Source organism: Corvus hawaiiensis, chromosome 30 (genome assembly GCF_020740725.1).
Source record: "Corvus hawaiiensis isolate bCorHaw1 chromosome 30, bCorHaw1.pri.cur, whole genome shotgun sequence".
Taxonomy (NCBI): domain Eukaryota; kingdom Metazoa; phylum Chordata; class Aves; order Passeriformes; family Corvidae; genus Corvus; species Corvus hawaiiensis.
The window spans coordinates 12,892,393-12,917,273 of record NC_063242.1 but is presented as its reverse complement, the minus strand read 5'-3'; the positions used below and the strand labels follow the sequence as shown (position 1 = coordinate 12,917,273).

The 24,881-nt window shown below is 39.0% G+C and overlaps 1 protein-coding gene across 1 annotated transcript in view; it reads left to right on the top strand.

The window, feature by feature from the left end:
• The window catches only part of CEP192 (centrosomal protein 192), a 71,286-nt gene that overhangs the window by 1,599 nt on the left and 44,806 nt on the right, over positions 1–24,881 (top strand). Inside the window, exons 2-20 of the mRNA XM_048289166.1 lie at positions 271–321; positions 1,337–1,483; positions 1,906–2,117; positions 2,791–2,889; positions 3,935–4,075; positions 4,363–4,520; positions 5,194–5,344; positions 8,894–9,077; positions 9,693–9,782; positions 12,220–12,809; positions 13,184–13,417; positions 14,212–14,334; positions 15,855–16,009; positions 17,478–17,524; positions 18,880–19,012; positions 20,095–20,249; positions 21,376–21,516; positions 21,772–22,108; positions 22,483–22,623. Coding sequence (XP_048145123.1) covers positions 271–321; positions 1,337–1,483; positions 1,906–2,117; positions 2,791–2,889; positions 3,935–4,075; positions 4,363–4,520; positions 5,194–5,344; positions 8,894–9,077; positions 9,693–9,782; positions 12,220–12,809; positions 13,184–13,417; positions 14,212–14,334; positions 15,855–16,009; positions 17,478–17,524; positions 18,880–19,012; positions 20,095–20,249; positions 21,376–21,516; positions 21,772–22,108; positions 22,483–22,623 — 3,289 coding nt within the window. The remainder of the gene's footprint in view (positions 1–270; positions 322–1,336; positions 1,484–1,905; positions 2,118–2,790; positions 2,890–3,934; positions 4,076–4,362; positions 4,521–5,193; positions 5,345–8,893; positions 9,078–9,692; positions 9,783–12,219; positions 12,810–13,183; positions 13,418–14,211; positions 14,335–15,854; positions 16,010–17,477; positions 17,525–18,879; positions 19,013–20,094; positions 20,250–21,375; positions 21,517–21,771; positions 22,109–22,482; positions 22,624–24,881) is intronic.

Below are 24,881 nucleotides of genomic sequence, written 5' to 3'. Positions count from 1 at the left end.
TTAAAAAGAGATCAAGTCAAACAATAGTGAATTTTGCAGGCAGGGCCTCTTCTCCCTACTTGTAATAGGCATATTTTCAAGGTTGAGTGAAGTGCAATTTTTTACTGAACCAGGTACAGTGTCCTAGATGAAAATGTTTAGTGGGGGGTGTGTGTATATTTTTTATTTTTATTTTATATATATGTATATATATGAATGGCTGTGTCTTTAATGTACTACTCAGTAAGCTTTATTTACAAATTGTATGATTGTATTTTGATTTCTCAACAGGTCTGGGACAAAAGTGAAAATGGAGATTGGCATTGCACCGCCAGCTGGAAGGTTTGTATTTGTAAAAATTACACAGACGTAACCATAATTTCTCCTTTGTTTTTGAAGAAACATGCTTCATTTTGGCTGAATTTTAGAGTAGAAATGCTTTTGGTTTGATGTAGATTCTGTATGTTTTGTGTGAAATACTTTTTCTTTGCTTTTATAGAACATCTCTAGTGCCTCTCATTTAAAGCAGAGGCTAATATGCAGTCTGCTCTTGTTAATACTTATGTTGGCAGACTTTGGTATCAGTAAACATATCAGTGGCTGGTGTTTAGGGAGTTGAAAACAGTACCTTAATTTTTAATTGAATATTTCCTTTTGCATATAGTAAGACTTAAAAAAAATAAAAGGTGGCAAAAATTAAAAGGAAGACGTTTGGCTATTAGTGTTACAGCATCCGACCTCTGTTTTCTGTTCTCCAAAACTTTTCTGAGAACTGTGTCATGTAGAGACTCTGCTTCATCTGGATAATTAGTGCATTCAGCTTCTGAATTCTTCTTAAACTTATATTTAATAGGACCACAATGCATTCATGCCTGTAAATGGAAATGCAAGGGAAGCTTTTGAATTCCCATTCTGTAAGAAAGGAATGTTGACTAGGTGTGAAAGAGGAGCTTCATATTAAAAAGAAGATTAGTAATGCTCTGCAAGTGCTTTTGAAAAGTACAGCGAGCTAGAAGTGAGCATGGTAGTGGCTGAAATTTGATTGACAACAAAGCTATACTTTTTGCATCAAGGCAGAATCATAGTTTGGAACTTGAAGTAGTAATAAATAATGCCTTGAAATACACTTGTAATAATTGCCTTTTAAACACTAATAGCAACAAAACTTTGCAGTGCTGGTTCGAATAAAGAACTGCAGCTACAAAGCTGCTATGTAACTTTGTATAAAAGAACATAGGTTTCAAAGGAGCAGTGTTACTACTTCCTAGAATCCTCTTCTGCAGAAAGTAATGAAAATACAGCGTCCCATGAACGTGGGAAGTATGCTTCTCTACAGTGTTTCGATGTTATCTTGCAGACACATAGTGGATCCGTGTGGCGTGTGACATGGGCCCATCCTGAATTTGGGCAGGTCCTGGCTTCCTGCTCGTTTGATAGAACAGCAGCTGTATGGGAAGAAATAGTGGGAGAGTCAAATGATAAACTCCGAGGGCAGAGTCACTGGGTGAGACTTCTTTTCTGTTGCTGTAAAGTTCCTGATTTTGGCTATGTTTTGTTCATTCGTGGCAATTTGTTAATTTCAACACAAAGTAAGTATTTTTAAAACATTTAAGAAAAACAGCTAAATAGCACATTCAGGACAGTTAGTGTCACTTATTATCACTATTTCATAATAAGATGTTCCCTGGCAAAAAACTTGAAGACATGAATTTCCATCTACAGTAGAATTACAGTTGTGGGGTTTTTCTTTGACAAGAGATAATTCAAAACAACACTGACTGTTCTTGCTCATCTTTCAAACAATAGAAAAGTTTGGGGGGGGGGGGAATTTTTTGGTGGAAGATGTAAGCAATCCTATGAAATGGTGTTGTCAGACTTTGATTAGCCTTCTGCAGGAATAAATTTCTGATGGAAATTTCTTTGCAGGTCAAGAGGACCACTCTAGTAGACAGCAGGACATCAGTTACAGATGTGAAGTTTGCTCCCAAGCACATGGGTCTTATGTTAGCAACCTGTTCAGCAGATGGAGTTGTAAGGATCTATGAAGCTCCAGATGTGATGAATCTCAGCCAGTGGTCACTACAGCATGAAATCTCATGTAAGCTAAGCTGCAGTTGTATTTCTTGGAATCCTTCAAGGTATGTTATTAAAATGTAGGGTTTGCTTTATGACTGTAACAGGAAGAGAAAAATCATTCAAGGCTGAACTGCTTTGAGTTCTGTTTGTGCAGAAGCACTTAATGGCTTTCCCTGTAGACCTAATGCTGTGTCCTGCTGATCCAGTTACTATTCTATTCATTAACAGTAGTCTGTGCTGAAGGTTTAGAGTACAGGCATTCACTTCAATGCATGGGATAGGATAAAATTTGATTTAAAACCTAGAATTGATCTACATTTAGCTTATGTGATTTGTCTTCCAAAACCTGAATGAAATATCACTAAATCAATCATTAAAAGCACTGCAAAGAATGCAGAATCTGCCATGAAAGTTGTGGCAAATACTAGACTACAGATGCAGTCTATTATGGAAAGTCAATTCTTCTCTCTGGGAACATCATATTGAATTGCTAAATAATGTTGCCTAATGATTTCAGCTTAGTGAGTGTATAAAGTGGGCTTTCTAAACAACAGAGTGAAGATAGTGGTAACTGTGAATAGCATTTAATTCCTGTTTCTTTGTGATTTTTTTCTTGTGATATTTTGTAGTGTTTTGTTTCCTATATAGATAATGTATTTGAAATTTTAAAAATGGCTTGTTGTACTTTCTGTAGGATCTTTTGTAAATACAACAGTATTTGTTTTCACCTTTTAGCTCTCGAGCACATTCTCCAATGATAGCTGTAGGAAGTGATGACAACAGTCCAAATATACTGGCTAAGGTTCAAATTTATGAATATAATGAAAATACCAGGTATGCTAAATAACAATATATAACATTTGTGGGATCATAAAGTTGTTTATATTATATAGCCTTTTTTCCTGTCATCAGATGTGGAGTAGTAAATAGTAATACCTTAATTTTGTCTCTGAGCCTTTGGATGGGAAAAGAGAGGGGCACCTCAGAATGGTAACTGATGTTAACAGAAATTATATTGATAATTGTATTCTCTGTCACTGCAGAAATGCCAGTGTTCTTACATTTTAAAGGGAGAGTTGTTCCTGTGTCTACTAAATTATATGTTTAATTTTGCACAAGGAATTAACAGCTGAAATTTGAGTTGTGTTGCACCAGGCTCTGTTTTGTTCAAAGCCCCCTTACAATGATTTTAAAGGCATGATTATAATGACAGAAAGCGCTCGTGAATTGTTCGTGTTCTGTCGAAGTTCAGTTTGTACAGTCAAGAGTTCACAGAACCTGGAAAGGCTCGGAAGTTTGTGCATCACCACTTCCAATTAAATGATAACAGTGGAATTGTGTTTGATTGGGAGTGATCGATGTGGGAAAGGAGCCAAAGTGTTCTGTGGATTTTATGCCCAGCTTCAGGCAATGCTCTCCATGCATTAACAATAAAGTTACTATAACTTACTAAGAAAATGAAATACGTGTTTATCATGCAGCAGAGGAGGCAGACAATGGTCTACTTTAAAGCATGGAAAATTTAGTAAGTTATTGAGATGTAAATTCCCTTTAGATTTGTGAATGGAATGTTTCTTTTTATTTCCCCTTTCCAGTTGTAGACAAAAATGTTCTTTGTACTGCAATTCTTGCTTTTGTTGTATGACTTACAATAATGTAGCATACTGTACTTAGTGGCTACTGTATCTGATATGTTAAATTTCTGAAGAAATCTGCTTGAAATTATTGCCTAAATTTATGTTAAAAATTTTATTTTTACAAGTCTTACTGTGACTGTGTATACTTAACCGTTTTTCCTATGTCCACTATATCTGGTTTATATAATTTGCATCACTGGCGATTTTCATGGCATTAAAGATTAATTTCTTGTGCTGTACAGGAAATATGCAAAAGCAGAAGCTCTGATGACAGTCACAGATCCTGTACATGATATTGCATTTGCTCCAAATCTGGGAAGATCCTTCCACATCTTGGCTGTAGCAACCAAAGATGTACGAATTTTCACACTAAAACCTCTAAGGTGAGCTTAAAATGAAGATGGTTTGGTGTGATGTGATGCATACTATACAGTCTTGTTTAAATAGTCTCTGTAAAGCAAAAGTGGTAACTTAATGTATGCAGGATTGTTTTTAGCAACCTGATTTTTAAGGTGACAAGATTGTGAGCAAGGTTTTAATTTTGTCTGAATACATATCTAATAACAGTTGTTATATGAACTGCTTGAAAGATGTAGTCCTCTCTAACATAATGTTCAAGCTTAGACCTTTGAACAGTTGTGTGCAGAACTGTCACTTTTCTCTTAAACAGGAAAGAATTGACTTCATCAGGAGGATTAACAAAATTTGAAATCCATATTGTGGCACAGTTCGATAATCACAACTCCCAGGTGTGGCGAGTGAGCTGGAATATTACAGGGACAGTGCTTGCCTCCTCTGGTGATGATGGCTGTGTTAGGCTCTGGAAGGGTAAGGTCACCCACCTGAAACACACTAACTTTGTAGTCTTAGAGTTAGTGTCCATTTTAGATTTGTGAAAGATAGATGTTTTTTCTATATTTCTGTTGATGTTTAAGAAAAATGGAATTCAGAAATAACTTTCTGTGCTGCAATACTTGCGTGATTTAGGCTGCTGTGAATAGTTGTTACTGTACCCTGAAATTGTTTCACCAGACTAGAGCTACATAAAATTTTCATTTAAAAGAGTAAGATAGAAGTTTTCCTGCTGCTAAACCCAGAAAATCTACATTCAGTCACAATGTCCAGGCAAAGTGGCTTTTTTCTGTTTACATTTTTGAAAGAAAACAAAAGAAAATAACCAAATAGATGCACCTCCCCCCATGAACTAAACTAAAAAAATCCCCCCATAATCCCCACAGCAGCAACGAAAACCCACTGGTGGTTTCCTTACTCATTCTCATCTGTTCCTCAGTATTGTAATAGTGGAAACAGTTTTAAAGTATGGATAGACAGAGAATATTAGGCAGCTAAGGGGCCAGATCCTCAGCTGTTTGGAATTTATATATTGATACTGAAGTTCAGTTCTGATTCACACCAGGTGTGTGTCAATTGAAACATATTTGTAGGGAAAGCTGAGCTTCAGAAGAGAAACGTAACAGTTTCTGTATATCTGTGTTTGCAGCTAATTACATGGACAGCTGGAAGTGTACTGGTATACTGAAAGGTAACGGCAGTCCGGTGAATGGTAGTTCTCAGCAGGGAATTTTTAATGCCTCTCTAGGTTCAGCCAATACAAGTCTACAGAATTCACTAAATGGATCATCTGCCAGCAGGTAGGTTAATTAGTAGAGAGACTGATTTTCAGTAAATAGCTTTTTCTCTGTATCTTCTTAATTCCATTTAGCTCTCATAATTGTTTTACATGTTTTTAAAGTGCAATGTCATTTATGGCATGAGTACTTCTACAAGCTCTTCTGGTTTGCTCTGTGGTGTTGTCTATTATGCCATGTTAAGAGGAAAATGAACCAAACAGTAGTCATACTGAATCAGTCCGTATAAACAAGCAATGTGAACAACTATTTTCATTTTTAGTCCTTTCACATTATTAAAAACAACATTTCTGAAATAGTTTCAAAGAAGGAGAAGCTTCGTCCTACTGGTGTGTGACTGCACTTTTGCTTTAGATACATGTTTAAAAGTGAAGCAAAAGTACCAGCAACGAACTCTGTTTTTCTCTGGGATAATGTAGCAGAAGGGAAGGAGGAAAAGCTACTTCCTAACATACGGTTTAAACAATCAAATGTTAGTCTTAGTTTACTTGGTTTTGCAGGTGTGTAGCATCGATTGAATAAAAGTTTTGTGGTTTTTTTAATCTTCATATGGCATTCATATTACATATAATTTGCCTTAATCTCTGTTAGGTTTTTATTCTGTAATAATTGTTGTTTAGTGGGTAAATTTTACTGCCTCTTCTGAAAAAACATTTTAATTTGTGCATGCTGAAATGTAGAAATACACTGAGTTCTGCATCTGTATGGTGCAGTGTGTACCATCAGCTTTACAGGATTGTAAGTCCTGCATAAGGATGCGATGTGGCCAGATTCTATAGCAGCAGTTTCCAAGTTTTGTGGCCACCTTTGTTTCAGATGCCTTGGGATAGCTTCCCTTTCCATCCATGTGCTGCTCATGTGGGTTGTTTTACAGTTTGGAATGCTTATCAGTAAAGTTTACTTTTGGAGAGTAGCACCAGCCTGCCCCCTCCTTCCCTTTCAGCAGTCAGTCCTGAATGGCAGTTCAAGATCCCTAACCTTGTTGAACTGAGAAGAGGTTTCACATTTTCCTCACAAGATAAACGGGAGGACAGGAAGTGGTAATGGCCTGGTCCCTACAAGAAAGGGCAGCAGAATGATGTTGGTCTTGGCTCCGGGTTCTACTTGCAGTGTAGCAAATGAAATGCAGCCCTGCCTTGGAAACGGTATATCAGCTACACAACAGAGCTGTGTAGCTGTATTTGCTTGGGCTCCTGTGGGGAAATGCAGGCTGTTTTACACCTCTTGAGCATAGGGTGTGGTTTCGCAGTCTCCTTATCTAAGACTGTGCTGCTGGCAAGACTAGCTGTCCCCACCCCACTGGTGGCTCTTCTCCTGTCCCTGACCTTGGTACTAAGCCATTGTGAAACTGAAATTTCTGGCATTATTTTAGACTCCCTTCATAGCTCTGTATTTTGGAAGGTGTTTTGTTTTGGTTTTTAATAAATTATTCTTGCCTCCAATATGTAACAAAATGTTAATTCCAGAATTAAGTCAGTGGCTGTGGAATTTCCAGACATATGGAGTCTTGTCCTAGGATTGAGCCTTATTATAAAAGATACACACTTAAGTATATGTTTTCTTTTGTAATGACATTGGCTCAAGTGGTGTAAGCACACTTGCTAATTTCTGTGTTACTGTTAACATGCTGATAAAGATTTATGCATTGACATTTGACTAAGCAGGTATTCTACACATAACTTACTTTGACTGTACATGCTCCATTTCATGTCTCTACATTTAAACACTTAGAACAGCTATAGCACAGGCAGATCTGAGAAAGATTGTAAAAGCACAATGACCAAAGTAGATTTGTACTCAGAATAAATTTCAGAACAGGTGATGTAGATTGTTAGGAAATAAACCAGTAGGGCTGTATTATGTTGATGTAATTGTATGTCTAGATTTATGATACAGTTTCCATTCTCCATTTGTATTATGTCCTTTTTAACAGAAAGCAGAGCTGATACCAAGCTAACTGGAGTAACTTTGGTGTTTTGCTGCTTGTTGCATGCACACAGGAATGGAAAACGAACTCCTTTTTCCCTTCCCCAGCGCCGTTTGACCTCTCCCAAGACACCAGCAGCCTGCTAACTACTAAATGCTGTTCAAAAAGCCTTTTTAAAACATGTTGTGTGCGTTTTTTGTACTAGCCTGCACAGTTTGATACTGATGGAATGCCTGATAGAAAAATATTTGGAGAGGCATCTTGTTTGGAAAAAACCATAAACAACCCACCCAACCCCCAAAACTTCCATCAGAACGTATTTTTGAAAGCTTGTCAAATTAAAAGATAGTTCATGATTTAAAACAAGAATTTTTGTCCTTGATTGGGATGGGAGGAGGGAAATGACCATTACAATAACTTTCATTAAAATTGTTTTGAGAACCAATTTGTTTTGCATTTCAGAGTGTTCAGCATTTGATTGAGATTCCTAAACATTACAAGGTTGTAACTGCTTTGTAATATATTCAACTGTTAGTTCTAAAGGAATAAGAAAACTGTTTGACAATTGTACAGATGATGGCTTTTAGTAGTTCAGTATTGTTTCATTTATATTCTTTAGTATGACTTCAAATAAATGTTTTGTAAGTACTGGCATACTTTCTTCATCCTAAGAGAAGTACTTTTTCTGATATGTATTTGTACATTCCTAGGGTAGTTATTACAATTACATGGAGTACTTAAATTCTCTAAACATAGTATCCTTAAAAAATGCAAACACTTTAGCCATACAAAGATATAAACCAAAATGCAGCTTGTTGTTAATTGTCCCATAATTTCATTAATTAACTGATAGCTGTTCCTTGATGTAAATCCACAGAATTGTAAACAAGACATTATATAGTTACACTAAAATGAACAAGTGTTACGGGTAAGTTCTAATAAAAACAGCAGCAAAATGGCATGGAGTGGCATAATTCTGAATCTTGCGTTCACCAGGAATCTTGAATTTACACTGAGGATTTTGCAGAAATGTGTAAATAGATACAATAGATACTGTATTTCATTCAAAGTAGTTTTTCTCTGTAAATGTATATTATTAATGTAAAAACAATTATGTTTTTACGTCTATTCTAGAAATGCTGTGAAATTAATCTGAGTTAGATTCATATACAGAAAATGTACTTTGATAATATTTAATGTATATTTTGTGTCATAAAGAAAGCATTACTGAAAGCTGTTAACAAACCACACAAATTCTGGGAGAATGAAAGCCTGTTAATAGCTGTACTACAACATCCTTTTGATTTCCAAAGCAATCCATTCTTTTGTAAAAATGTATGCTGTGACTATGGTATAATTTTCAATGAATTTCAGTGGAAAAGACTGTATTATATTGTTCTAAAGGACAGTTTCCGGATTTGTCTTGTTTTGAATTACAAGCCTTGATTTCTGCTATTATGTTCTATTGGTTTTGGCATGGATATACTAAAGCCTTTTTTTTTTTTCCAGCATGTCTTTTCTCCCCTTTGGTTCTCCTTGTATTTACTACCTTTCTCTTCTTTTCTTGTTTTTTGTTTTGTTTGATTTTTTGTTTTGGTGTTTTGTTCCTTTCTTAATTGTTTCAGGTATTTCTTTCCCCCTCTGGATTCCCCACGGGCTGGATCGAGATGGTCCAGTCATGCCCAGCTCCTTCCTCCTCCTCCTCTGATAGAGCAGTCTTGTGATGCTGACACTGCCAACCTCCAGTATCCTCACCCTCGCAGACGATGTGTATCTCGGCCTCTTAATCTTTTACCTGAGAATGAAGGGGTTTAATGTGTTACTTTAAATAAATTCTGAAGGGCCTGATTCTGGTGTTTGTGAATGCTTCCATTTCCAGCTACCTTCGTATTCCTTCTCTGGTACTGAAGCCTTTTTTTAAAATGTGGAAACTTCTTGCATGTTTTGCAAAACAAGCATCATTTAGAACATGCTATTTGTGTATCAAAGGAGCATTTTAATTTGTACCCTTTGAACTATGGCACCACCTATAAACAGTATTAGCCACGAGCTCTATGGAGTAGCTGACTTCAATGTGCCTGTCCCTTTTATTTTTTTTTCCCCTGCTTTTTGAAATCAGTTTAGTATGGTCTTTAATTTTTTCTTTTTGTATACTGCATTTACATGTGAAACACATTCTCAAAATTAGACATGCCTTCAAGACACTTGTGAGTGAAGAATAATATTGGATCAGCTTGTTAAAGAAACGAAACCATTCCTGTGTATACTGCAGCAAAATAATTCGAAGTGTTTGGTTACTTAAGAATTTTTCATCTTGCTGTATAAATATTTAAATTTTATAATTGTGGTTGACTAATAAATTTGTTCTGAAAGGTCTGTATTTGTATGCTTTTCCTTGTAATAGGCTTTTTTCTTTTTTAATAGGTTCCTGATGAAGGAGGTTTTTTTGATTCACGTGTCCATTCTTCTAGCTCTGCTTTTGTGCCATTCTGGATGTGCAGCTGCATATTCCAGGTCTGTGCCAGAGGGTGTGCTCTGACTTTTCCCATGGGTGTACTGAAGGTCTGCAGAGACTGCTAGAGCTGTTGGATTTCACATTCTCTCTCAGTTTTTTTCCAGTGACTGAATTAAATCAGGACATTTTGAAGAAGGAGTGCTGGCTTGAAAAATGTCAATTGTCTTTTCTGATGTCAGCACAGGAACATCACTGCTGTGGATCAGCGTGTTGGCACTGACTCAGACTGGTGCCAGACAGGCAGGAAGATAATGCTGGATAAAGAATACATGGTATTCCCAGCAGTAGCATTATTGCACAGGATGTGACTGCTGAGTTTGTTGGGCATACCCTGGGGGGAGGAAGGAAAGAGGAGACCTCTGTGCAACAGAAACCCAAAGTGTAATAGTGTATTTCAATGTGCTTCAGAATGGACTTATCCTATTTCCCGGACTTGACCACTACTATGAGGTAAGGAAGAGGGTAACCTGCATTTTTCCAAAGTGACAAGTTGTTGTGAAGTTTTACTGAAAACTTCATTTGCTCAGATCCACTGCATGTGTTTCTTTACTTCTCTCTGAGGAATTGAGTTTTAATTTAAAAACCCACGAGGTAGACCAGTGTTAGGGGGTGCTTGCTGAACATGTGTGGAGGGTGGCTGCTGATACTTTCCAGCCAGCAGGAACGGAAGTGTGGAAGAAAAAAAAAATTATACACCTTTTACCAGAAAAAGTCAACACAAAACCATCCCAACTTTGTATGGTAAACAGAAATGTTACATGATTAAACGATAAGGCTTCAATGGGGGTAGAAAGTAACTATCCCTCTGAGGGAGAATGAATAATTAAAAATTACCAACACTGTGATACTGGGATCCATTCCTAAACCAGAACAAACTGTTTCTGGGTATGCAAGCAACGGAACATATTTTTGAAGTGTTAAGCCACTTGAATAATTTCTGTCTTAATCCTTGAAGAGGTGACAGATTAACCAGTTACAGTAATGACATTTTTTTGCAGCTTCTAGTACTGCATTGTTTATTCAGCATGGTCACATTATTTTCCTCTGTGATGAACACATTATTAGATATCCTAATTCCAGTCACACTTCTTACTGATGGAAACGTGCTGTTAGTTTCAGTGTAAACAAACAAGTCATGTTAGAACACAGTGGCCAAGTTTAACCTCAGCAAATGAACTCGGGCTGCTTTTGTGGCTGATGTCTGCCTTGCCCCCTGCCTGCTATTTTGTATTGACCTCTCTCCAGACCAAGACCCTTCAATCCGTATCCTTGACTTTCCACCTCCACTTCCTCAAACTCATGCTTCCTTCTATTCCCTTGACTCAAGCCTGTGAACTGTGCTTCTGTGCAGGATCTGGACCCTTCAACATACGCAGCAGAACTCTAGGAGGGAAGATTATAGAAAGGCTTTGAAAGGGATAATTACAGCAGGTACTTGGAATATTTTAAATTTATCCAGCACTTTGTAAGGCTGCTCTCCCTTTTCTTCTGAAAGGATACCCACAATAGCCCTTCTACTGTTTCTGTGCTTGGAGCACATCTCAGCTTGAACTTCCAGGATTCGAAGTTTTTGGGTCTTGTAGCCATGAGATGGCTTTGGTGGTTTTCTTTGTTTTCCTTTGTGTGTGTGTGTGTGTGTGGTGCTTTTGCTTTTGTTGTTGTTTGGTTTTGTTTTGAACATATTTGAATCCATATGAATTTCTGATTATGATAAATGTGGATTTTCACTCTTGTAGATTCTTGTACTCTCCGTACCAGGAATACAACTGTAGAAGTGCATTTTGAAAACATCTTGCACAGCACTGATTTTGATGTAGATCTGTTGAAGTTGTCATGTGCACACACACACACACGCATAGGTATGTTTGGAAGGCATCTGATCTCATCCTCTACTTAAAAAAAAAAAGTGACATGTACACTTCAGCACGGAAATGAAATTTTCCATGGTCCGTACATAACCTAAAACACAACGAATTCCACCTCAACATGAGGAAGAACTTCTTTACGCTGAGCGTGGCAGAGCACTGGAACAGGCTGCCCAGGGAAGTCGTGGAGTCTCCCTGTCTGGAGACATTCAAAACCCACCCGGAGTGGGTCACCTGCTCTAGGTGACCCTGCCTTGGCAGGGGGCTGGGACTGGGTGTGATCTCCAGAGGTCCCTTCCAACCCTAACGATTCTGTTGCTCAGCCTCATCTAACTGATTCAGATGGCAAAAACCGGACAGAAAACAAAGCCGGGAATATGAACAACGTCACACGAGTTAATCCGACTGAAAAGCTTTTTTTTTTTCATTTTTAGGTAGGACGGGGACAGCAGGGGCGGGCGGGATGTTCAGCAGCCCTTTTCCCGGAAGACGCCGAGCTACTCACTGGTACCGGGATCCAAACCTGGCCGGTCTGAAAGCAAATACCTGAAACCAAGTACACCTATGACAGCACCCCGTTCCCCACGGCGCCCCGGTCGGAGCTAGCGCGCGGCCCCGCGTGCCCGTTCCGCGGGGACGCGCCCACTCCCCGCTCCCGCCTAACGGACGCCGGGACACGGCCGGGGGGCGGGGCTGGGCGGTGCCGCGCGCGCCGCGCCCAATCAGCGCCCCCGCCGCCCCTCGCCGAGCTGCCTCGGTGCCCGCCGCGGGCCGCGCCCCGCCCTTCGCCGGCTCCCCGTGCGGCTCCGCCATTGGCTGCGCGAGAGGGACCGCGCAAGTGGGAGGTGCGCGCGGCGCCGCTGCGCATGCGCCCCCGGCCGCGTCGGAGGGGGCGGCTCGCTCTCGCGGCCGTTTCCGTTGCGCGCCAGGGGAAGGAACTTTGCCCGCCCGGCCGCTGGGGGGCGCTGCGGCGCCGGCGCGGGGCGGATCCCGAGTTTTGGCGGTCTGTCCGTCTGTCCGTCCGTCTGTCCGTGAGCGCTCCCGCTCCTCCTGGGACCCTCGGGAAGGGCAGAGCCCGTCTCCCGCTCTATTTGGGCAAAAAGGGGGTCGTCGGCTTCCAGCTGCTTCCCCGTCCCCGGCCTGCGCGGCGGAGCGTGGCCGGTGAGCAGCCGCAGCCTTCCCTCCGCGACCCGTGGTCACACAGAGTTGGTATCGCCTCAGGTGCTCCCTGGAGGGGCCGGGGAGGGAGGAAGGCAGGCTCGGACTGCCTCGGTCCGGGCGGCTTTGCAGGCTAAATATAGGCTGGCACGTCTCGCGGCGGCGCTTCTGTGTGACTCGCAGGAGCACCGCTCTTTTTAGGCGGTCCAGGAAAGCTGTGAAAGTGTGTCCCCCAAAAGTCTTGGCGGGAGAGGACTGGGAATAGTTCTTAAGCACATTTGTGGATAAAGCGGGGTTGCCCACGAGTACTGGCAGTGATGTGTGAGTAAAGCGCGTTGCCTTGTGTAAGTGTGGAACTGTTCGGATCCTGCTTGCAGATGCTGCCGGACCGGGGCTGATAGTGTTGCCGAGCCGAGGGCTGTTCCAGGCAGCGTGTGCAGGGTGATGGAAGACTTCAGGAATATTGCCGACGAGACGTTCCCGAGCTTGTTGGGCCATTCCTTCAACAGCAGCGCGAGTGTCGTCTTTGAGAATGTCACCGTCTCCTCCAACCCGGGGTTACCTGTGGCGGCCTCCACTGTTGCCAGGAGCCAAGCGGGCGGTGACAACAGGTGAGGCTGTCAGTAAGTGCCACTCAGTAATATAAAAAAAACAGTTGAAGCATTTAACTCTGGAGAGTAAAAATTAATTTCACAGATTTCTTGGTCGGTGATAAAACTATTTACCAATCAGTATGTCAGTAATCAGCAACCACAGGTTTGTCTGTATTACCAGTGAAAAATCTGCATTTAATTCGTAACAAGTAAAATACTTAACATTTACAAAAATTGCCCTTTAAGAGTAATTTAATTTTTAGACTGGTAACAGTCAAGTTTCTTTTAACTCAGCTCTTCAGCTTAGTATACTCAAGTTTAAAGTTGGTAGAGGATAATATGTTTTTTACACGTGTGTTCTCTTAACTGCTCACTGAATTTACGTGAATCTGCCTCCTTTTAGAATGTGTAAGAGCTAGTGTTATGTATAAGAATTAAAACTTGCTCAGCAAGAAATAGAGCGAAGAGTAACGAGCCTTTGCACTTAACTGCTGTCCTGTTACTTAACAACAAGTAAGGTGAGACTTTAATACCCTGTCTTTCCAGAAGTGTGTGCTCCAGAAGGACACCACTAGCCACTAAAAACTATAACGTGGTATTTCTCTAAGGAGCTACAGAAGACTGGAGAGGATCATTCAGGATACACATGTGTATCTGTAAATACAGATTAGCTAAAAACTGCTAAAATATTGAAATAACTTTCAGGAAACAAGTGGTCATTAATATGTTTTTTTTTCCCCCCAACTGTTTGGAAAACAGGAACAGTGCATTAGAATGACTCTGATGTGTGTTTTTCCTTTCCACATTTACAGGCTTTCTGATGACTGTGCATCCTATTTAGAAGGGAAACATTCACCTCTATCAGGATCTCCTCACAGCAGTCAGTCAGATCCTGAGCCAGTGGAAAGATTTGCCCTCTCCTTTCGTGATGACATGTAAGTGAGGTAGTTAAAATCTAATTCTGTCCTAAAATGCAAATACCAGTAAGTTAGTATGTAGATTTATATGTACTGTATGGCTAATTACGGGCTACTTCAGAACTGAATTGCGGAGTTGAAAACAGCAGGTTTTACTACTGGCCTGCAGTAACTGGAGAGCTCAGCTGTGCTTTAAGCCTGTTAGCTTACAGTATTTGGCAGCCTGGCAGCTTTTCCTACTAAAACAGCTCCTCCATGGTTTCTGAAGAGGGGTAGTGCCAGGCCTTGTGGAAGCACCCTCTGCAGTGGTGCCACTTAGCCTGTGCAGCCCTACATGGGCAGCATTCTGCTCTTTGGTTGACTAATTGGACTTCATGTACATGACAGGAATGAATCTTCAGAAGTAATGTTTTCTAGACTGTGAGGTTTTGTGTTGTAGTCACACAAATTAAAAATGTCCTCAGCATGATTATTTCATTGACTTATCTGAATGTGGCCTGTATTTACCTAGTTCACATAATCTAGAATTAAGCTGATGTTTCTGGTTCATGTCATGTGTGTGAATAGCATTTTGCACTGATTTAAATATGTTTTGGGTAAGTATCAAGCAGTTTGTGTACAGAAAGGAGCAACAGTTTCTATTAAATTTGCCTTCCTTGTAGCATCAGTGATTGGTGTTTCTTAGGAAATAGTTAGTGTTAGTGATACACTTGAGAAAGCATTGCTGAGTGGTGGAAGTGTTGGAAGCTGTTGCATAGGTTATTCTAACCAAGGTCAAATTTGTTCCTGTTGTGACAGAAACTGCAATGTGTGTCTTTCTCACTTTATTGGACATACTCTAGGCAGTATGTCCCTATCAAAACAAAGAATATAAGATTTGAGAGGAAGTCAGTGTCTTGATTGTACTCCAGTACTTAAGAAAAGAAAACACAGAACATGGAATAGTTGTGTTTTAGATTTTCAAATGTAAGTTTCATTTATTTATCTAAAATATTGAAGCAAAAGTATGGAAATTTTAATATCTGGCGTGATTAGCTGATCAGCCTGTGTGAAAGTTCTGTAAAACCAGAAGTGAAGGATAACTTTCCTGCATAATTACAAAAGCTGTTACTTAACTATATGCAATTTCAGTAACTCATGTTCTTTATCATTTGGTCCTAGTGTAACAAAAGGTTTGGTGAAATCTTGTCAAGTGTTTGACTTGGTCTCAAGTGGATCATGGAACTCGGCCAGAGTAGATCCTTTTGTCCTCATACTTGTCTCTCTTTTTACGGAAATGAAAGAGAGGAGCAAATAGGTAGAGAGGCATATGTTGCATGAAATTTCACTATTTGTTTCACAGTTTAGATTGTGAAACTGAAGTCCTTGTAATTTTGATATGTATTCTTTTATTGTAAAATGACAGGTCTCTGGAGTCTATCCTATACTGAAAACAACTGACTGAGACAAAGAAGTTGGAGACTTTTTCAAATCTTTATCTTGAGAGATGATGGTCTGTGTACCTCACTGATTTTTTATTGAAATAATTCTCTTTCTAGGGAAATGGCTACACAAATTGAAGAGCCTCAGACAGCTTGTGTTAGTTTGAAAGAGCCCCACTCAATGTACGGAGAGCAAGCTCAGAATGTCATTGAGCATTCAAATTGCAGTCAAGGTACCTTACGTGACGTTTTTCCAATTGAGCGCTTGGAAGGTATTAAATTTTGAGAAAAATGGTGTACTTATTTTCAGTGTAATGAGCTTTTTATGCTACAGAAGTCTTCTTTTGACCCTTTCACTGTTTTATGGTGGATCATAAATGAGTTTTGAAAAGTAATCTCTTGGATTTGAGCGAACTGAAAACAGAGAAAGCTGTTGTTGAGTGGTTGACATGTTCTTGGACTTCTCCTCAAACTACAAAGCTATACAGGAAGTTCGTGAAAATAATGTTTGTTACATAGTACCATAATTAGAATGCTAGTAGTAATCTGTCTTAGTTCCAGGAACTTTGTGGAAGAAGTGTATGTAACTTGTTCTCTCCCCTTTCTGTTTCAGTAGGTGTAAGGCTGCAAGCATCTCTTCTCTTGCCCTATTCCAACTTGTAGTAGATGTCTTTCATTGTCTTTGTAGGAGGTTGTACATGAAAAAATAGTTTTGAATACTTGCTGTGAAAACTATGCTTTTTTTGAAGTATGGATAGAGTAGTGGAAGCAAAATAATATTCCCAAACTTATTTTGAAAGCATGGTGACTGATACGAAGCTTGCCTGAGGTTTTTGTTAATGCCAGTTCTGTGATTAAATTCTACTTGTCCCTTAAAATTCAGTAAATATAGTTAGTAAATATATACTTTTAGACATTATCCTTTTCCAAGCTTTAAGTATTTGTATAGGTTTTTGTGAAGTATTAATAATTTTGACAGATAACATGTTCAATTAAAAAGTACTGTGGCCTGTAATATAAATAGACCCTTATTAAAAAACAAGTTCTAACAGGGAAGTGTTGACTTCAGTCATTTGTTATGGTAGTCTTGAGGAAGTGGCAGTAACTGGCAACAAAATGATGATGCTTTGGAAAGCTGAGACTGCCCAGTGTTTGGACTTGATAGTGCCCAATCAGATTTAGTTGCTTGATTTTTAACTTGTTGTTTGGAAATTTTCTTTTATTCTCATCTATTACTTAAGAATTACGAAGCTTTTTTGCTAAAATCTCTATGTGCAAGTCTAAAGTGTTCTCTGTCTTGTGGGACTTGCAACTGAATTGTATGTGGATACAACACATGGACAAGTGGAAGCTGCTTAGAATGATCCCTAAAAAGAATTGGTCCAGTAGGTGAAATGCAACAGTGGAACAGAACACTTATCCCTCCTTCTGCTAGTACAAACTGTGGCTCCTTACTTTCTTGCACTGCCTACGGAAATCCTTAAGGCAGTAAATATCTTTCATCATTTTTAGAGTTCTAGCCCTGATGAAGCCCTGCCATTTTAACAAGATCCTTTAGATCATTGTCATAAGAACATACAAGGTTTGGTGCTGTGGTAATGTGTATGTTTGGGTTCTTTCTATGGAGTACACCAAGACCTTCCAGAGGCTCTGTTTACTGCCTTAGAGAACAGGTAGCACTTACTATGTTCTCATGTTTTACTACTAAAATACTGCTTACGCCACTTTCTTATGTTTCAGATTTGCCAGCTGGAATATGTTTTCTTCCAGACATTAAGGAGAGCAAGGTAAAAGCTTTTCCAAATACAGTGAAATTAAGTGTTTTCTAATACTAATATTTTAATAGACTTAATTCTGTGAGAGGAGGAGGGAGGGAGTTGAACTATGTTTATTGTCTTATGTATACCTTAAGTTTGTAAAGGTACTGGCATGCCTCGCTTTGCCTCCGTTTTGCAGATCACTTAATTAGTACCATGGGAGCATGACTCCATCTAATCTTTCTCAGTTGTGAAAATTGTTGTTTGCTCCTAGCCTCTAATGTCTTGTAGTTCTATGTCAGTGTAAGGACTTTGCATTTTATCCCAGTTGTAGTCTACCTTAATGAAGTGTCTTTTGAGAAATTTTTTGTAGTGCTTTTGGAAATTGAAGTAGACAACACCAGAGCTAGCAAATAGCTGCAGGTATTGACAGGTGGGGTTGTGCTTCACCTGTTTTTAGAGATGTTAGAGATGTGTTAGAGATGCTGACAGTTTTGGGCGCAGAGATACAATACAGACAGGAATGGGAGATCTCCTGTTCCTTGTGGAAAACATGTATCAGGTTGCAGCCAAATGCTGTCCAATACATATTCCTTAATATGTCAACTAGTATTTTGATTTAGTTTTCTGTCATTTGATTTTTGTAGGGGCCACAGTGCTCAGTGAGTTGCAGTTGAATGCTTGCAGGCTGCCTTCCGAAAACCATAATTAATTTTCCTTTCAAATTCTTTACTTTCTGAACTTTGACTTTTTTTGCTTTGTGTCAAACATTATCTGTTCATCACAAAGAATGTGAGACTAAATCTGTACCAGACATTACATCATGCTGTTTTTAAAAATCAGTCAGCTATAGAAAAGATAGAATATTTGCTGTTAGCTAGATTCAGCTGAAATACTACTTTTTGAGTAATTCAGTGTGCTCATTTAGAGAAATTTCCAGCAAAGGTTGGATCTGTGTATACAATTTCTGAAGAAGCACTGTTTTAACAGCATAGGAAACAATTGAGAGATGTCTTTGTACGTTTAAGTTGGGATTGCAGCTCAATGAATGATGGAAGGCAGTTTTTTCAAGTGTAAACTCTTTAATGCAACGTTTCAGTTCTTTATTTTGAAGTCTCTTGACTTTGGTGTCCTTCAGATGCTTTTTTGCTCATCCCCTTTAATGATCCCCGTGTTTCTTGCGTGCATCCATTCTGGAAGCTAGCTGGCAAAGTCCATGGGAATTAGAGTGTCTCCTGGGATAAGTAAAAAAAGTGTGTGCGGAGTTTTGCAATATTATTAACCTCATTGATTGCTTATTATTAACTGAATTCATGAAGTGTCTTTTGACACTTTTGACACTTTTGTAATTTCTAGAAACATTTCTTTATGGGTGCTTTTTGCAGGTTGGTCCATCTGAACCCTCCGAAAAGCTGATAGAAGGTGCTATCTCAAGTGTTCATCTTAGCAATAGTCTTTCAAGTTTTTTGGAGAATGAGAAACTCTCATCTCTTCTAAGCTCAGATGAAGATTCCACTGGTAGGTGTGTTTATAACTCTTGAGTCTGAGTCTGTAATTCTGACTCAATGTTATTGCATACTTGAGAAGAAAGATTCTGTTTTACTGAAGTATTTCATATTGGATTGTGCTTGATAAAAAAAGTAGTATAACAATATTAAAGAAAACTGTTCTTTGGAAAACCGACTTTTTAAATAGTAACAGGAGTAGGCAGCTATTGAATTTGTCAGAGAAGGTCACATTTGGAATTTTAATCTAAAAAATTAAACAACACTCCTCAGTTACTGTGAATCAAAGATACAGGTGGCAGCGTGGGCATTGATTTAATGAAGTGGTAACTCCAGCTACATTTTCAGTTCAGATTAGTAGAGATAAAATTCTGTGGTGAGGAGCACACCACATGCAGTTAAAAAGGACTTTTGCTTGAGTTTTGAGTTCAGCTCTCGTTAGGTACTGCATGTGTGGGGTGACATCCAAGTTGGAAGTCTAGTTTACCTGCAGGCATAAAAGTGAGAGCTTGAGTTCTGTATCACTAAGCAAGAATTTTGAACTTTTTGTGCCCTTCCAGTGGCTGCTGCAGAAGGGCAAACATGCTCTTCTTCATTAATGCAGCTGACTTTGCCCGTGACATGAAGGATGACAGGGCATGTTAGATGTGTCAATGAGGAAGGCAGAGTGATCAATAGGTTTACTGTTGTGAGATCAAGTAGCCTTGCAGTCAAGTAGAGCTGTGCATTTCTCCCATGGCATCTACTTAATGTCATGACTGTCTTTTGAAGTTTTGTTCTTTCTTGTTGCATAACTTCACTTGAGTGTTAAGCATATAAGAATTATGTTAATAGTTTGCTGAGTAAAATTACTATTGTTTCTTTTTTCACTCAAGAGGATGAAGTTACTTTTAATTGCCCTCCTGAGGAGTTGGTAGCTGTTAGCTGGAAATACTTGCCTACTGAGGGTTCCAGTACTGGTAAAGCTAACTGGTCTTTTTATTTTTATCATGCAATTTAGTATTTAGTGTAAATTATGGAGTTGTTTTGATAGTATGTCAGGTGATATAAAATGTCAGTTAAAAGTGAAAAGGAGGTTTTCTTCTCTTTCCGTAGATGATGATATTGATGATGAAGAATTCTTGGATAGCCAACTAGAAGCGTATTTTGAGCAGCTGATACAACCAGAAATTATAAGAGGAGACACCAACTTGCAGAAACTCTCAGAATGCTCTGCAGCACTGAAGCTTTCTGAAGATGGCTTACTGCAAGTAGGTTTAAAGTTCAAAGCTCAGCATGCCCAATGGCTTTTAAACATATTAAATGAAGTTTCAGTGGTTATATTAATTAGGTTCTTAAACAGAATTAGTTTTAACTGGGGTTTTTTTTGTTTTATTTTTTTGTTTCTATAGCTATTAAGGCAACATGCTGGCACTTCTCTTTTATCATACAACAAGTTTATAAATAATCTTTTTGATCACTTTTTTTTTTCTATCTTGGATAGCAATGTCCAAGGCATTATTAAGGGTATAGCAACACAGAGACTTTTGTTTCTAGGAGAGTTAATCATTCTCTTAAGTAATTGGTAAGTGTGTGGAAGTTAAATGTAGGGCAGCAACAGGCTGGCTTGTGGTTTGCCTTTTAGCAACAGTTAGCTCCATTCCAAACAGGTTGCCAGGGATTAAATGCCTTTCCATTTTCTTGGCTTTGCAACAATGGATGTGATCCTAGCAGTCTCATGCTTGACCAGAGTGGAAAAGTGTGATTGATTTAAACGGTTAAACCACAGCTTCTGAAATTTCAGAAATTTCCCAACTGACATCAGAGTTTCCAAGCTGTGTGGGAAGTGATGTTAACCCTGTACAAGTACAGTACAAGTCTGGATAGGCTACAGTACATGAAGGAAGGGATAAGTGGTTTTAGGAGTGAGAATAACAGAGCTCTGCTCTCTGATCTCAGGTCTTCTCTATTTGTGAAAGAAGTCCCTGCTTCACTGCCTTGTAGATACACAGTAGGGTAGATACAAATGGCTCTGAGTCTGATTTGGAGCTCTCATCCAACAATGGGTCAGCCAGAAGGGAAAGAGGAATGACACAGTACCCATGTTAAAGGGAATGAGAGGATGTAGTAGGAATAAGAAAAGATCCTCCCATCTTCTTGCTGTGTATGCTCTTGTAGGCACATGCATGGATTGGCATAGCCAGGAACTACTGTCCTTGGTGGTAGAGGCAAACTAGAGGTGCTGGCTATGGCAGTGTTGTACGAGTGAACAAAGTATTGTTAGTCTCTTCTCTACTAGAGAATTTTTTAACTAAAACACCCTGTAGTGTTACTTCTTTTTTCCTTTTGTATGCATATTCTAGTGGAACCTAAATATTTTATATTTTTTATTTAAAGGAGAACTTTCAGGATTCTGCCAGTTACAGGGCTGTGGCTGGAATAGACTCTGGAAATGCTAGTGATGAAGATTCACAAAATGAAGGCATAACTGGATATCCTGTGAAAAGAGAAATGCTGCCCAGAGCAGTACAGCAAACGGTATGAAATTGCCATTTAAATTCCTATTAATCATGTAGAGTAAGACTGTAGTAGAAGATGGCAGTGTGTTTGAAAACTTGTTAGATCTTCAGCTAACCACCCAACCTTTCTTTACAAAAAATTAATAATACCACTTTGATTTTAGGCATGTTTTTCAAACATAGTGGACTCGGACTGTTTTGTATCTAGAACTTTTAGTACATGCAGTTAATAACTGTGCTTCTGACACTTTTCAAATGGTTGTTGTTTTCGAAGAATTCCATGACTGCTGGGGATGTGGTGGATTCCTGTGCAGCTGATGAGTTGCGATTAGATTCCCTGTATCTCCAGTTCATAGACAGCCATAAAGCTGATGTCTCAGAAGTCCTTCCAAAGCAAGAAGTAGAGTCCTCAGTCTGTCAGGCTGCTTCTTCTAATGCAGAAGAGCTACCCACAGCAAGAGGATTTTTGAGACGTGACACCACTCCTGAAGTTCTTAGTGCAAATGTACCTCAGACAGATGCAACTGAATGTAAAGTTGGTCTTCCTGATACTTACCTGTCTCCAGCTGGGGATAGCTGTGAGAACTTAAGTTTAGCTACCACGGACAAAGGTAGGATGTTTTACATACAAGCTGTCTTTACATTAAACCTATGCATTTGTGACTGTATTCTATTGCATGGAAAAAGAAATAAAATTGTAAGCTAGGCATTTTTACTTAGTTGTAGGATTTGGTAATAAAAACCAATGTAGCATGAATTAATTCTGACTTGCTTTTGTTTTAAGAAACAGTGATTGTTGTATGTTGCGCTTAACTGTTACTTATTTGCTGATGAAATGAATTTAAGCTTGCAGTTGCAGCAACTTGAGCTCTGTTTTTTGAACTTGTTGCAGACTTCTGGCAAGGGAACTTAATCCAAAATTAAGACATTTTGCCATGTTCCTTTTTATTTTAATCCATAATGTAGCATTTGCTGTATCTTTCAGGTGATTTACCACACAGCATTGTCTATCAAAATGAGGAGGGCAAATGGGTGACTGATCTTGCATATTATACTGCATTTGATGAAGAACAAGATTTAAATATGTCTGAATATGATAAACTAAATGAGGAGTTCATTACTGGCTGTATGTAATTTTCTTGTTTTTTAGTTAACTCTTGTTGTCTGTAATAATGTTAAGTAAACTTCCTTCCTTTTTTTTTGTTTCACTTCAACAAAGCAGTATTTGGTGTGGCAAAGCCTCTAGGTTTTAGATACTGCAAATTATTTGAAAGCTGATGTTGATAGTGGTCTGTAGTGATACCATTATTTGTAGTTCATAGCTTCTTTCTGTGTTTCCTGCTCTTCCCATGAAGCATGCTTTAAAACAAAAGAAAAAGCATTCTAATGTTTGCCATTGGTACCTATTGTATGAGCTAAAGCAACTCCTCTCACTTCCACAGTTTTTCCTTTGGACTTAAATTATTGTTATCCTTTCTTGCAAGAAAAGAAGAGGAGTGGTTTTGTATGGCATAATGCTTATAAGACAGGAAATAATTATAAATGAGGAATTACTACAAAATCAACTAGAATGTGAATACAGTGTCAAAATTTGAGAGACTTGAAAGTGTTGAATTGGCTAGCTGCTGGTTTTTTTGTGAAGTCTTGATGCTGAAAAATGGTACTGGTACTGAAAAATGTTGGAGCTTATTGAGGGACTTTATGGATGCTAAAAAAGTTAGCAGAGAAATTTTCCACCTTTTACAGTCTTCTGTGAAAGTCTCTGTTCTCACGCAAACTAAGCTCAGAGACAGTTTGCTCTTTTGTAAACTATTTGCAGGTGCAGGGTGTTGTGAGAGTGCAGTGGGTATTGTTTTGGTTCACTGAAGAAAATACTTTGAAATAGGCATCGTAGCATTCAGCCAGTCACTCTGGGAGGTGTATGGTCAAGCACCCAATAATGTCATTTCTCTACTGTGAATCAAGTTATATAAACGAGGTGGTAGTTAATTAAATAATGCCATTTATCCTGAAATTCCATGTTGTGATTCTTGCCGTCCCTGGGGGCAACAGCGACATTTATGGGACTCTCATCTTCCCTTGAATTCCAGGCTTTTTGAACCTCTGTTTACGTAAAAAGTTGGTTTTTATCCTTAAGATATGTCAGACTGATCTTCATGAGAGCCTGTATATTTGTCATACAGGCTTGGATAATACACGTGTAGTCCCATAGACAAGTTGATTCCTTAGCACCAAAATGTCGTCTGCTCATCTGTTTTATAACAGATTCAAGCAATGTGTGCAGCAGCATTTCTCCTAATCTATTCTAGTTTTCAAAGCTGCCATGTGGATGGGCTAATGTATTCTCAAAATGTCCATGGTCCACTCAAGGTTCTTCTTTCTTTCAAAGAGAATGTTGTGTAACACTGCTCATTTTGAATGAATGATCAGACAGGGTTGACTGGTTGAAATAATGTTGGTTAACACTGTAGTAGTTTTCCCATTTGGGAGACACTTCCCCATCTACTATGTCAGTAATGTAGAACTCTTCCATTATTTTTCAAATGCCATTATATTTCAGACACCTTCCTGAATCTCAGACTTGAGTTGTTGAGTGATTAGAATATTTGACTGTTGGAAATTTTTCCAAGGCTACTTAGGTTTTTCCCACCTGATGTGTTTTTAAACACTTCTGCTTTCAAGTCAATGGGCTTACTTACCTCTTTTCATGGTAGATGATAACACACTGACAGGTTCCATGTGGTTGGCATTTTTCTGGCTGCTAGTCTGCTTGTCTGTCTGCAGTGGTGTTTGACAGCTGAAGAAATTGTATTTGTAAGGACAGAAAGGAAATGTTACCTCTGATTCTTTGGAGTTTCATTTATGACATGTCTCTCTGTCAGCAAACTGTGCTCACACTGTGTTCTTGTATGGAATAGTGCAGGAGTGCTCAACTGACAGTGTTGGGTGCTTCAGAAAGTCTGTGGAGGCTGTAGGGCTCATATAAAAGAGATAAAGAACTGCTACTGCCTGAGAATTCAACTGGATAGAACAATGTGTCATTGATAGTGCCAGATTGCCTTTAGGAGATGAAGTTGGATTGTTCAATTCTTTCCTCAGAGTATGTATTGTGACTTCCCATGAGTAATTTTATGGACAGCAGCTGTATTCACCTTACAAGTTTGCATCCATTCTCGGCTTTTGCCCTGTGCCTCTATGCCTCTGTGTACAAGGCCATGTATTTTTGAAGTTTTGATGAGTATAATGATACATTTACATTGTAATCAGGTGGTAGAGCAGTACTTCTTGATCAGTTTTTCACATCGTTTTGGTGAAGAGACTTTTAAGAGTTAGTTGTTCTGTAGATGGTAACTGTGAAAATAATACAGGCATTTGAATTCAAAA